Source organism: Acomys minous (genome assembly GCF_964271855.1).
Source record: "Acomys minous genome assembly, chromosome: 2".
NCBI classification, from domain to species: Eukaryota; Metazoa; Chordata; class Mammalia; order Rodentia; family Muridae; genus Acomys; species Acomys minous.
Window position 1 is genome coordinate 85,529,095 of NC_140484.1, and position 13,859 is coordinate 85,542,953.

General features: G+C 54.3%; 1 protein-coding gene across 5 annotated transcripts in view; it reads right to left on the reverse strand.

Annotated features, from left to right (window-relative positions):
* The window catches only part of TRPM4 (transient receptor potential cation channel subfamily M member 4), a 31,197-nt gene extending 17,888 nt beyond the window's left edge, over positions 1–13,309 (reverse strand). For 3 of the 5 annotated variants that reach the window (XR_014774873.1, XR_014774874.1, XM_084758775.1), the window contains exons 1-10: positions 13,153–13,309; positions 12,839–12,909; positions 5,699–5,876; positions 5,266–5,446; positions 4,968–5,131; positions 4,603–4,786; positions 2,696–2,757; positions 2,415–2,606; positions 2,230–2,329; positions 59–171 (exon numbers count right to left, since the gene is read on the reverse strand). Coding sequence is in view for 3 of the 5 variants with exons in the window: in XM_084758775.1 (XP_084614901.1) it covers positions 59–171; positions 2,230–2,329; positions 2,415–2,606; positions 2,696–2,757; positions 4,603–4,786; positions 4,968–5,131; positions 5,266–5,446; positions 5,699–5,876; positions 12,839–12,909; positions 13,153–13,176 (1,269 nt within the window). In the remaining 2 variants the exon portion in view is untranslated. Of the gene's footprint in view, positions 1–58; positions 172–2,229; positions 2,330–2,414; positions 2,607–2,695; positions 2,758–4,602; positions 4,787–4,967; positions 5,132–5,265; positions 5,447–5,698; positions 5,877–12,838; positions 12,910–13,152 lie in introns of those variants that run through there. The other 2 variants (XM_084758776.1, XM_084758777.1) reach the window with 2 other exon arrangements.
* Between the last annotated feature and the right edge of the window lie 550 nt (positions 13,310–13,859).

Genomic DNA, 13,859 nt, shown 5'->3' on the forward strand with positions numbered 1-13,859 from the left:
GAGAGAGAGAGGACCCTGCTGCTGCAGGGTCTGCAGGCCCCACCTCCTGACTCCTCACCCGCCATTGGATGTCCCCTCGGAAAAGTTCACTTTGAGCAATGTCCACGCGGTTCCAAGCCACAGCCAAACGCAATTCATCCAGGTAAGCTGAGGCCTCAGAGCTCCCGCAGGCTGAAAGGATGAGAGGGAGAGGTGGAGGCTCAGGGGATGGGTGGGGACATCAAGCTGGTGTCCACTTCAGTCTTTCTTCATCTATAAAACTGGAGTGACAGTGACCTTCTTGACAGCAATGCTATCAATGGCAAGAAGTAGTCCATTTTTCCTTTTTTTCCTTTTTTTTTTTTGGTTTTCTAAGATCGCTTTGTAGACCAGGCTGGCCTTGAACTCACAGCGATCCACCTGCCTCTGCCTCTCGAGTGCTAGGATTAAATAAGTGTGTGCGCCACCATGCCCGGCTTGACAAGAAGTAGTTCTAAGTAGTGGCCATCTTGAGCTTGTCCAGAATTCCCTAAGTTTGACGGCTGGGCCAACAGAGGTCCAGAGAGGGGTAGTGGACATGCCCAGGACCACACAGTTTCCCATTTCATTCGAAAAACAACAATATACCGAGAGTGAGACGCATTACCACTCTGTACTTTCCTTGTACTTTTCCCAAAGCATCAAGAGAAAGAAAGCGAATGAGTTGATGAGATTTTGCTTATCCACGGACGGGTGGGTGAGGGGACAGAAAGATGGTGGCGGGTAGGTGGGGTGGATGAAGAGTTTGGTGGGTCAGTCCCCTCGAGGCTTCCGTGGGTCTTACCTTGGCATCATTTATCCCAAGAGCCTCCTGTGTTAACCTTCCTGCTCACTTGTCCCACATCCTCCTTCCCTGAGATCAACTTGCTCCGCAAGGCAAAACCCCCAGCATCCAGCCCCATGCCAGCCCCTGAGCCACTGTGCTGCTGTGCCTCCCATCCAGTCCCCGTGGCCATAGCACCCCTCAAGCGTCATAGCCACACTCCACGTCACCGTGTCTCCTCCTTTGCTCATGACCTCATCTCTGCTCCACGGGGTCCTCTCTAACATGGACCGGTCTTGGTACCCTCATCTCTGCTTCTCAGGGGAAAGTCCTGGCCTCTAACACCTCAGCTGGTAGGGCCTGCATCCCTTGATGCTCCTGACCCCAGCACCCTCTGCCACGTACAAGCTACCAGACAGACCTCTTTGGTCTCCTCAGAAAGACACCGCATCACACAGACGTAAGTCCTCAGCCACGGAAAGCCGCTAGCTAAGGAGGGGGGGGGGGACTCCTGCGAGTTACTTCCCTCCCTCTGAGCCTCAGGGGGCTTGCAGTGGTCATATCAGCCTCTTTGGGCAAGCTTACAATCCACACCCACCGGCCCATGGCACAGAGTGGTGAGATTTTTTTAGATCAGGCTGGCCTCGAACTCATAGCGATCCGCCTGTCTCTGCCTCCCGAGTGCTGGGATTAAAGGCGTGCGCCACCACCGCCCAGCACAGAGATTTAAGATGAATGGAAAGACAGATGAGCGGGGGAAGTGTTGATGTATGGTTAAAGAATTGGTGGGTGGGGCTGGGGAGATGGCTCAGAGGTTAAGAGCGACGCCTGCTCTTCCAAAGGTCCTGAGTTCAATTCCCAACAACCACATGGTGGCTCATAACCATCTATAATGAGATCTGATGACCTCTTCTAGTGTGCAGGTGTACATGGAGGCAGAACACTGTATAATCATAGTAAATAAATAAATCTTAAATAAAAAAAAAAGAATTGGTGGGTGGTGAATAATTAAAGGTGGATGCATGGGTAGGCGGTTGTATGGTTTAATATAATAGATAGACAAGTGGATGGACAGAGGGAAGGATGCACGGATGCCTGGCTGGGTAGGGGCTGGGTAGGAAGATGGATGGTTGGATAGGTGGGTGGGAAATGGGGGGGGGGCTGGCTGAAAAGATGCTGGGCAAAGGGGAACTGAGGGAAAGCTGAAGGACGAGTGGGATGGTGGCCAAATGAAGAACAGAAGAGACCTGTGGACATACGGATGCGTGCTTCCAACAGGGGAGTGATGGCTGAGCATCTAGGGGAAACTGCCCTACAGCATCAAGCAGAAACCTAGGAAACGGTTTCTAGGTTGGGGTGGCCTTGGGCGTGGGGATGGGGATGGAAGGTGGAGAGAGAGCCAGCCAATCATCTAAGGCTGAAGAGTGTGGAAAGCCCGCCCATCCTACCGTTCACAAGAGCCCTCAGAACGATAGTCTCAAACTCATCCGAACCATCTTCCGAGGAACAGACAGTCAGCAGCTCCTTCCGGGTCATGATCCTCTCTACCTGCAGACCGCAGAACTCTAGTCTCCCGCCCAGACCTGGGGTTCCACCTACCCTCCCACTCTGGTTCCACAAGTGCCGTCCTTACCTGAGCCTGCAGGACCTCAGGGTCTCCCTTAGGGAAATAACGCTTAATGCGATCCCGGGCTTCGCCTCGCCTGAGCCCCCCACTCCCTGGGGCCAGAGTATCTTCCAGGGTCTCCACCAGGCAGTCTGCAGCTCCGCCAGAGCCCGCCACCAAGAGGCAGGGAAGCTGAGCCTGGGTGGCGTCCTCTATCCGCTGCAGGCGCAAGGAGAGAGCAAGTCAGGGTTCAGCCCTCCCGCCCCGCGTCCCGTAGCTCTCCTCCCTCCTCAGACACAGGCACATACCTTCAACATCTTCTCGTCACCGTCGATGAGAAGAAGGAGCACGGGGATGTCGATTCCAGTCCCTGAGAGAAAGCGGGAAGGATGGATGGGGAAAGGGAAACTTGGTCGCATTTGTACCCACCTTTGCTGGAAATAGAAAAGAACTACATTTCCCAGGAGTCCGTGTGGGGGTGGGGGGCAGACATTGACCTTATCCCAACCTGTGGCCAAGACTCATGAGAACTGTCACTCTTCTTTTAAAATTTTGTTATTATATTTATTTATATAGTGTGGGTGCTCACAAATGTGTGGAGGTCAGAAGACAATTTGTGGGAGTCTGTTCTCTCTCCTTCGGCTTTGTTGGCTCTGCCCAGGGATGGAACACAGGTCATCAGGCCTTGGCAGCAAGTGCCTTTACTTGTTGAGCCACCTCGTGAGCCTGGGACACTGTCAGTCATTGTGAACTCTGGGACGGGGGAAGACTTCATGGGTTTCATCATCAATGCGTGCGTGCATGTGTGCGTGTGTGCGTGTGAGCCTGTGTGAGGTCATGTGTGGGAGTACAGCTGGCATGTGCCATATGTGGGTGTGGAGGTCAGAGGACAAGCTCAGGTGTGTTTTGAGGTGGAGTCTCTTATTATGCACCACTGCATACACCAAGCTAAGCTGTCTCTGTCCCCCATCTCACCGTAGGAGAGCCTAAGACTACAGACGTGAGGTGCTGCAGACAACTTGACATGAATTCTAAGGCCCTCACCCTCACGCAGCAAAGTCCCGTGCGTCCCAGTCTGGCCTCAAACTCATCAGGGAGCAGAGGGCGGCCCTGAACCTCTGAACCTTTTACAGACCATGCCGGAAGTCCAGGGTGGCCACCTAACTTCAGAAGGGAGCAGAGCTGGGACCTGTACTCTCGGCTCCTGAGTCAGCCGCATGACTGGCTAAGCACTCCAGTAAGGTGAGAGTTCAAGTGGAAAAGGAAGGCAATAAACCAGACGGGCAATCTTAGCACCATAAAAATACCAACAAAGTCCAAATAGTAAAATCATATAAGGGAATAATAAAATGTTGATTCTATCCCCCAGTGACATAAGGAAATAGACTGCCCAGGGCTGGCCGGCCAACCCTTCACTCCACCCGTCCTGGAGTTCTGGGCTGAAGAAATAACACTAGAGGAATTTGAATGTGTGTTTTTGTTGTTGCTACTGTTGCTGGTTTGGGTGTTAGGGGACAGGGCCTCACTCTATAGCCCAGCCTGCCTTGATCTGATGGTCCTTCCTGTTCCAGACCCCCAGGATGCTCTGCATCCAGGTAAAACTATTCTCTCTCTCTCTCTCTCTCTCTCGTTTTGTTTTGTTTCAAGACAGGGTGTAGCCTTGGCTGTCCTGGACTTGCTTTGTAGACCAGGCTGGCCTCGAACTCACAGAAATCAGCCTGCCTCTGCCTCCCGAGTGCTGGGATTATGGGTTTGTGCCACCACACCTGGCCCTGAGCCATCTCGTTGTTGTTGTTGTTGTTTTGTTTTTAGTAATTTATCCATTTATATTTTATGTGCATTATATGTCTGTGGGTGTCGGATTTTGGAGTTACAGACAGTTGTGAACTGCCATGTGGGTGCTGGGAATTGAACCCGGGTCCTTTGGAAGAGCAGGCAATGCTCTTAACCACTGAGCCATCTCTCCAGCCCTTGTTTTGTTTTTTGAGACAAGGTTTTTCTGTGTAGCCTTGGCTATGCTGGACTCACTTTGTAGACCAGGCTGGCCTCAAACTCACAGTGATCAGCTTGCCTCTGCCTCCCAGTGCTGGGATTAAAGATCTGTCCCAGCATGCCCAGCGTGGGCAAGACTCTAAGAAAGGAAAGCTGCCCAGTACTGACCACACCTGGCCGGTGGGGTCCTGTGTGCTGGCGTCTGAACACTCATCCCACTCACCTCCCACTCCAGCCTTCTGCTGAGCTACGTAGGACTCAAACCGAAGGCGGAAGCGGTTCTCACCACCCAGACGGCCATGTGTGCCGTCATCCACCAAGAAGAAAGCCGAGTAGTTATAGTCCAGGGGGAACTCAACTCCATCCTCGGGGTCACCTCGCCACCGGTACCTTGCAGGGAATGAGCCCTGGGGACAATGTCAAAGAAGTCTTTGAGAAGGGACAAGATGGTCCACCACAGACCCAAGGACCAGTGCCTGGTTCCTCCTCTTCCCCATCCCTCCTCCCTCAGACCCTGGAATTCTTCCCAGCCTCCTCCCTCAGACCAGCACTTCAGGCCAGGGCCTCATCTCTGAACCCCATTCCCACCTTGGGGTTGATCAGCATGTCTCTGTTCCGGACCACGCCCCAAGGAGCCACACCCATGGCTATCACTTTGCTGCCCCCAGTGCTGGCCGTCTGGTGGTCCCTCACAGCCACACCCACATGCCGGCCTATGCCTGTGTGCAGCCCCCCTGTGACGATCCAGGCCCCTGCGGAGGACAAAGGGAGGGACAGAGCGGGAAACACTGAACCAAAACACGGAAGGGAGAGCAATGCCCTCCAACCAGGGTAATGGGCAGGGGGACGAGGCCCAGGAGACACAGTGCCCAACCCCTGTGGTCACCTGTGCTTTGGGCGGCTCTCACCAGCCCACGACGCAGAAAGTCCTGCAGCCAGGTCTGGAGGACGGGGCCCCCCGAGCCCCCCAGCACTGACACCACCAAGTTTGGGGCACGAAAGCCCCAAGAGCGCGTGACGAGACTGTACACAGTGGCCGGATCCGTGCGGTCAGACAGTCGGAGGAACTGTGGACACAGGAGGAAAAGACACGTGGGGGACAGACGGACAGAGACAGCAGGGGACAGACCCAGAGAGAAGCGGACGGAGGCCTAGAGAGAGAGGACAGACAGACCGACCGGGAAGCGGGAAGCGGACCTAGAGAGAGAGAGGGACAGACACTTAGACAGAGGTACCCAAAGACAGAGTGGGCAGTGGGGAGATGCTTCAGCCTTATCCACGCCCCACCCAGCCTGGCAGCCCGGACATGCGGGCCTCACGTTGCTGTGTTTTCGGCCGGTGTACAGGAAGTCCAGGTCGCCATAGGCATCTGTGGGTTTCTCCGTGGTGTGTTCATCACTGTTCCACTCCGTAACCACGGCTGCCCCGAAGGCATCCTCCACAGCCACAGACGGGTGCGCATTCCGAGGTCGCCCACACTGGCACAAGTTGGTTCCTCTGGGGGGCATGAGGGTAGAGATGAACTCAGGGTGTCCCCACCGACTCCATCCTGTACCAAGGGCCATATCCTGCCCACATGGGCCCTGCGTCCCCAGAACTGGCTTTGAGTGCCTGGAGAAGAGACTGAGGTAGGGACCCCATAGCCAAGCACCATCCTAAATAAGCCAGGACGGGGAGACTGGCTTGCAGGGCCATTGGCAGGGCCTTTGCTGCCTGAAGCCCCACAAGATGGCATACATCATGAGAAAGAAAATTTAAAGAATGATTCAAGCGGAAAAAAGCTGGGTGTGGCGGCACACGCCTTTAATCCTGGTCTGAGGCTTTGAGGCCAGCCCCGTCTGGGGAGGGAGTTCCTGGGCTCCAGAAAAACCCTGTCTCAAACAGCAAAAATTAAAAAAAAAAAAAAAAAAGTCTGGGTACCGGAGGCTGAGGCCTGTGTGCAATCTGAGGCAAGCATCTTCTCTTCACGGAGACTAAATTTCCTCCAATACAAAAATAGTAACAGCTCCTCGGAACTCAGAGGAGCCGGGAAAATCCTGAAGTGAGGATAGCACCCGGCCCCAGCTGTGTGAACTCCAAACAGAACTGTAAATAACTGAGAAGTACAGAGTAGAAAAGTCCAGCCTTTTTCAGAGTTCCCTGACTGCGAGGAGGGTGCTCTGCCCAGGGCTGGCCTGTCCCCAGGCTTGCTACCAGTAAGGCAGGAAGGAGCGAGCAGCTGGGCCCAGGCGTGAGCCAGAAGGTAAAATCGCTTGCTTCTCTGTTCACTGTTTCCCATTGCAATCCCCTCTCTGCTCGCTACTTTCTCATTCTGAGAACTGGACAACAGTTGACGGTTTCCATTTCTGGTCTCCATAGATAGAATGTTTTCCTCTCGAAATAAGGACACAGTGGGCTGGAGAGAGGCCTCAGTAGTCAAGAGTGCATTCAGAGGGCCCGAGTGACTTCCCAGCACCCACTGGGTGGCTCACAACCATCTGTAACTCCAGTCCCAGGGACCTAATACTCTCTCCCGACCTTCTCAGGCACTACACACACACACACACACACACACACACACACACACACACACACACACACACGCAAAATGTCCATCAGAAAATAGCAAAAATTGTATGTTTTTAAAAAAATAATAAGTAAGCTGGGCGTGGTGGCGCACGCCTTTAATCCCAGCACTCAGGAGGCAGAGGCAGGTGGATCGCTGTGAGCTTGAGGCCAGCCTGGTCTACAAAGTGAATACAGGACAGCCAAGGCTATATAGAGAAACCCTGTCTCAAAAAAAAAACAAAACAAAACAAAACAAAAATCATAAGTATACAATTGTTCCTTTGCTTCTCAGGTGACTGTCACCTTAGTTTCCAAGAGTGAGGTGCAGGGACTTGGGGGGAACGTAGCTAATTCTCCCTGACTCTGACTCTAGAATAGCGGGGAGACTCACAGAAGCTAAGTGAACCACTGGTCTAGGAATGCAGGGGGTGCGGGGTGGGTAACAAAGGCTCTTAGTAGCCCAGGCTAGCCTCAAGCTTATTATAGCCAAAGCTAGTCACAGATTCTTTCTTTTTCTTTTTCTGCCTGACATCTCTGATCCTCCTGCCTCAGCCTCGAGAGCGGTGGGATTACGTGTGCACTGCCATTCCTGGCTTATTTTATCGCTGCGCTCGAGCCCAGGGTTGAGCACATAGCAGGCAAGTAGTCTAGTATCTCAGCCACGTTCTCCAGGCCCTCAGGGGTTTTTATCCCCCTTAAATATTTTAATATTTTATGTGTGATACTTGCCTTCGTGCGCATCATATACCACGTGCACACATGTCACCCATGGAGGCTGGAAGAGGGTTTGAATCCCTCAGAACTGGAGTTACAGACGGTTTTCAGGTGCTGGGAATTGAACTCAGGCCCTCTGCAAGAGCAGCCAGTGCTCCAAGCCCCTGAGCCATCACTGCAGCCCTCCACCCCCTGGGGTTTTGTTTTCAGAGCGCAAGCTGGTCTAAAACTAGCTTTGGCTGACCCTGAGCTCCAGCCCCGCCTCTGCCTCCTGAGTGCTAGGACAAGCTCGCACAAGGTACGAGGTACGTAAGGACCAGGTGATGTGATGGAGGCCCTGCTACCGCTTGTGCCCAGGATATGCACCAGGTCCACACCTACGGCCTGCTGTCTTCCCAGACACAACCACCTCCTTCTCTAACGTCAGCCTCAACCCTGCCTCAACCCCCCGCCCCTCGCCAATCCTCTTACCCATCTGAACCTCATTCGTGGACTCCCTGGGCTCCCTCTCTTCCTTTAGTCAAATGTTCTGCAGCACCAGGCCCCAGGGGCCTATTATCCACACACTATTTAATCCCAGCACTCGGGAGGCAGAGGCAGCCGAGTCTCTGTGAGTTCGAGGCCAGCCTGGTCTGCAAAGTGAGTCCAGGACAGCCAGGGCTCCACAGAGAAACCTTGTCTCAAAAAAAATGAACCTAAACTAAAAAAAACCCACACAGGAGAAAGAGCTTGCCTCGAGAGCACAAGGTCCGGAGTCCGTCCCTCGGACCCACAAACACGGCATAATGCAGCAAAGCTCTAGTCCCGGCGCTGGGGAGGAAGACACAGGAGTTTCTGTGGGGCTAGTCAGGCCACCCAGGCTAGTGCAAGGCATGACCCTGCCTTAAAGCCCAAGGTACACCGTGGACCTGTCCTCTGTCCTCTGACTGTGAGGCCTCTGTCCTCGGGCCTCTATATGCACAAATGCACACGTCTGCAGCTGCACTCGGGAGCACACACAAAACTAAATCGAGCCAGGCGATGGTGGCGCACGCCTTCAATCCCAGCACGTGGGAGGCAGAGGCAGGTGGATCATTGTGAGTTCGAGGCCAGCCTGGTCTACAAAGCGAGTCTAGGACAGCCAAGGCTACACAGAGAAACCCTGTCTCAAAAAACAAAAACAAAAATAACAACAACAACAAAAAAACCTAAATCGAAAGAAAATTCAATTTCTCGTCGCACAGTCCATATCTTGGGGTCCCATTACCCCTAGTAGCTCACCATCACCATACGCAGTCTGGTCAGTGAGCATCGCCTTCCCAGGAGAAAGCAAGCTCTGGTCACATGATGCTGGCAGTGGTCCCTGTGCCTGCCTACCTCCTGCTGTGTTTGTTCTATGGGGGATGGGGGGTGGCAGGGAGGGGGACGCTGATGGGACGAGACAATGGCTCCATTCAAGTGTCATCTCACCGTCAGAAGGTGCCTGGCCACTGTGGAATGCACTGATTCTGGAAACCCTGGCCTGGTCCTCCCTCTCCACCAAGCTGTAAGCCAACCCCCACGGTGGCTTTCTTTTCCCTTTGCTGCACTCTGAGAACCTCGCTAGCCTCCTGGCTGCCCTTCATGACACTCTAGCCTCAGGGCCCCCCTCTCCCCTCCCCCCCCACCTCCCCCCCCCCAGGCTGGGGCTGAGGGAGACAGTTAAGAAGCTTCTGGAGAAAGTAGACAGTATCAGCTAGCATTTGTCTGTCTTAAAGGCCTTCAGAGACGTGAGAGGCCTTTGTTGGGTTGGGGGTTTTGCTTTTTTATTTTGGGAGCATTTGCCTGCGTGTCTGTCTGTGTACCACGTATGCCCAGTGCCTGTAGAGGGCAGGAGAGGGCATCAGATCCCCTGGAATTGGAGTTACAGTGGTTATCTGTGGGTGCTGAGCATTTGCCCTCTGCAAAAGCAGCCCCTGCCCTTTTTTTTTTTTTTTAATGGTTTTTCCATACAGGGTTTCTCTGTGTATCCTTGGCTGTCCTAGACTCGCTTTTGTAGACCAGGTTGGCCTCAAACTCACAGTGATCCACATGCCTTTGCCTCCTGAGTGCTGGGATTAAAGGCGGTCGCCACCAAGCCTGCGTACAGCCAGCCAGTGTTCTTAACCACTGGGCCATTTCTCCAGCCCCTGGCTGCCTTCGGGTTTTTTTTGGGGGGGGTTGGTTTGGTTTGGTTTTGGGTTTTCCAGACAGGGTTTCTCTGTGTATCCTTGACTGTCCTGGACTCACTTTGCAGATCAGGCTGGCCTTGAACTCACAGAGACTCGGCTGCCTCTATCTCCCGAGTGCTGGGATTAAAGGGCATGGTGGCTCACACCTTTAATCCCAGCTCCCTGGCTGCTTTTGGTTGCTCTTATTTTGGACGAGATAAGGTGAGCTTCTGTAGCCCAGGCTGGTCTCAGAACTGCAGTGACTCCCCTGCCTCGGGCTTCTGAATGTTAGAACTGATGGCATGGGCGTACCTGTACCACCACACCTAGCAGGCTTGGGTTTGGGTTTTGGTCCTGGGAATGGAACAGCAACACATGTTAAGTACATGTGCTACCACTGAACTGCAGCCTAATCCCAGAGGTGTAATGGGGCGGGTGGGGGGAGGGGCAGGAAAGGGAGGGAGGTCTTTGCGTTTTCCTCATCTGCTTCCATTGGTTAGTCCCACCTGTCGCTGAGATCTCTCAGACCCCAGTGTGAGCCTCAACCCTCTGCTAAGTACCAGTGGGGTCCGAACCCTCCCCAGGTCCCTCCCCTAGACCTCTCATGTACACAGAAGGGCAGCACCATCTTGGTGATGCAGCCTTCTTATGCCCTAGTCTCCAGAAGGCATGCTAGGAGCCACCCTACCTAGGAGCCACCCTACCTTGGAGCCCTGGTCCCTGATCTCCTCTCAGCTTCCCGAACTCCTACTCACCCTAACTAACACAGCTCACACACACAGAGCCTACCTCACTAACACAGCTCACACACACAGCCTACCTCACTAACACAGCTCACACACACACAGCCTACCTCACTGACACAGCTCACACACACAGAGCCTACCTCACTAACACAGCTCACACACACAGAGCCTACCTCATTAACACAGCTCACACACACACAGCCTACCTCACTAACACAGCTCACACACACACAGCCTACCTCACTAACACAGCTCACACACACAGAGCCTACCTCACTAACACAGCTCACACACACACAGCCTACCTCACTAACACAGCTCACACACACAGAGCCTACCTCACTAACACAGCTCACACACACACAGCCTACCTCACTAACACAGCTCACACACACACAGCCTACCTCACTAACACAGCTCACACACACACAGCCTACCTCACTAACACAGCTCACACACACAGAGCCTACCTCACTAACACAGCTCACACACACACAGCCTACCTCACTAACACAGCTCACACACACAGAGCCTACCTCATTAACACAGCTCACACACACAGAGCCTATCTCACTAACACAGCTCACACACACACAGCCTACCTCACTAACACAGCTCACACACACACAGCCTACCTCACTAACACAGCTCACACACACACAGCCTACCTCACTAACACAGCTCACACACACAGAGCCTACCTCACTGACACAGCTCACACACACAGAGCCTACCTCACTGACACAGCTCACACACACACAGCCTACCTCACTAACACAGCTCACACACACAGAGCCTACCTCACTAACACAGCTCACACACACACAGCCTACCTCACTAACACAGCTCACACACACAGAGCCTACCTCACTAACAGAGCCTACCTCATTAACACAGCTCACACACACAGAGCCTATCTCACTAACACAGCTCACACACACAGAGCCTATCTCACTAACACAGCTCACACACACACAGCCTACCTCACTAACACAGCTCACACACACACAGCCTACCTCATTAACACAGCTCACACACACAGAGCCTATCTCACTAACACAGCTCACACACACAGAGCCTACCTCACTGACACAGCTCACACACACAGCCTACCTCACTGACACAGCTTACACACACAGAGCCTACCCAGCCCTGGAAAACCACACGCAGAGTGCCCTGGAGGTCTGGCACCAGGTTTCTCGCTCTTAACAATATTCTTTGCACCCTGAACTCTGCTCTGCTTTCGGGCCACTCCGGGCTGTCACTAGGAAGCACTTAGAACACGCAGCTCCAAGGCCCAAGCATGCACCTGCCACATCTTTCCAGGGACACCCGCATCCCGTTTCTCTCACGCACTTCAGCCACCCTGTCTGTGGCCCTCTGCCACAGTAAACCAGTATCTGTGTTTATTTACACAGTATTTTCCTGTGCCACAGCAGTGGGACAACAGGCTCCCGATAAAGACGCACTGAGGAAAGCAGATAACGCTGCCCTCCCCCTCCCTCTCCCCCCCGGCCAAAAGACCACCTTGAGAACTGATTTAAAGCTGAACCCAGCTAGGGAGACTAAGCACACAGCTTAGGTGTCCCCTGCCACCCACAGCACAGCACGAAGTGGTAATTGCCTCTTCTCACGGGAGCTGTAGACATTTCCGCGTGTTTATTAGGTGGTGGGCAGAGTTCCAGAAACGTCCCAAAGTGACCTTGTTTAGTTTGTACAGCAATCCTCAGAAGGGAGGAGCCGTTCTGTGCGCGGGTGGCAAAAGTGGCCCAAGAAGGGAATTACTATCCCAACTCTGCAGCGCTCTGTATGCCTGGCGGGGTTATGGGGCCTGCACTCCGTTGAGCCAGGAGACACAGACCACCCAAAGCCGACAGAGACAAAGTAACACAAAGAGACAGAGATACATAGATGAGACACAAAGACACAGGATGGATCCCTGAAGCGTTTACAAGCCTCCCCAAGCCCCGCTAGGGGGAAATGCAGAATCTGGGGTGTGCCCTCTGCAGGGTGGCCCAAAACAAGGGCAGGGGCACAGGTCTTTCTGAGGTAAGGGTTAGAATGTCCTTATGGGCGGGACCTGTGTTCTGGGCGGGGCCTTCTGTGGTGGGTGGGGTCTGTCTGTGCACCAGGGCCTTCTTGCGGTGGGCAGTGAAGGGTCTGTCTGTGGTGGACAGCCTTGTCCCTATTGAGTAGGGCGAGTCCAGTCTAAGGGGGCGGAGCATTCTGCAGTGGGCAGGGCCCACGAACCTACGCTGCCAGGTCAGCAGCCCGAAGTGCTCACCCCGCATCATTGCAGAGGTCCACTATGAACGTCGTGCACACCTTCTTCCTGAAGATCTTAGGGATCCAGCTCTGAGAACCGGAACAAGAAAGGCAGGGCGGGACCCGGGTCAGAACCACAGGATTCGAAGAGAGCCCGGCGCGCCCCCCCGGGACACCTTGGGAAGTCCAGTGTCCTCCCGCAGGCTCAGCCAGGACCCCAAGCCCCTCGGTCTGGGAACCCCTGGCCCAGCGCCCGCTACATCTGACCGGGATTGGCTGGGTTGGCGCCGCCTCTGGACCCCCGCTCAATCCCGATCCCGCCCTATGCTGTACCTGCTCCTTCTCCTGCCCCACCATGCTGCCGCCGCAGCGCCTCGGGCTCAGTGGATTCTCTTCAGCAGCCGACCCGCCCGACCAAACCGGATCCGCAACTTCGCAGCCCAGCCCGGGGCGGGGAGTCCCGGGGACACGTCACGGAAGGCGGGGAGAGGGCGGCTGCGGAGGAGGGACAGACTCTGCTACCGAGCCGGGGATGGGGTCGGGTCGAGGGACACGACCAACCGAGACTCGGAGGGCAGAATGGGCGGCGGGAAGGAAAGAGACAGAGTGGGACACACAAGGGACAAATCATTCAGAGACAGAGACTGAGAGAAAATCCAAAGAGAGACACAGAGAGGCGGACCAGGAGAGAGCAGGAAAGACACAGTAAGAGTTGGGAGTGGGCGATAGACTCCTGAGAAGGACAGGGTCCCGGAGCCAGTGACCATAATAGCAGGACAGGCTTCCCTCATAAAGGACAAAAACCCAAAGAACACAAGGGGTGTGGTGGCAAGTAGTGGTTGGGTGATACTGGCCAGGGTGACACCTGTCTCTTGCCAAGTCCCTCTGGTGGGGACAGCTGGGGCTAGTAACCTGAGCCCCCAGCACCCTCCCCCCTGCTGTATTTATAGACTTGGCCAGGTCTTCTGCCCCCAGATTTGAGTTCCAGGGACAGGAGGTCATGGCGTGTTGGGGACAGGACTCCTTCACTCTCTTCCTCA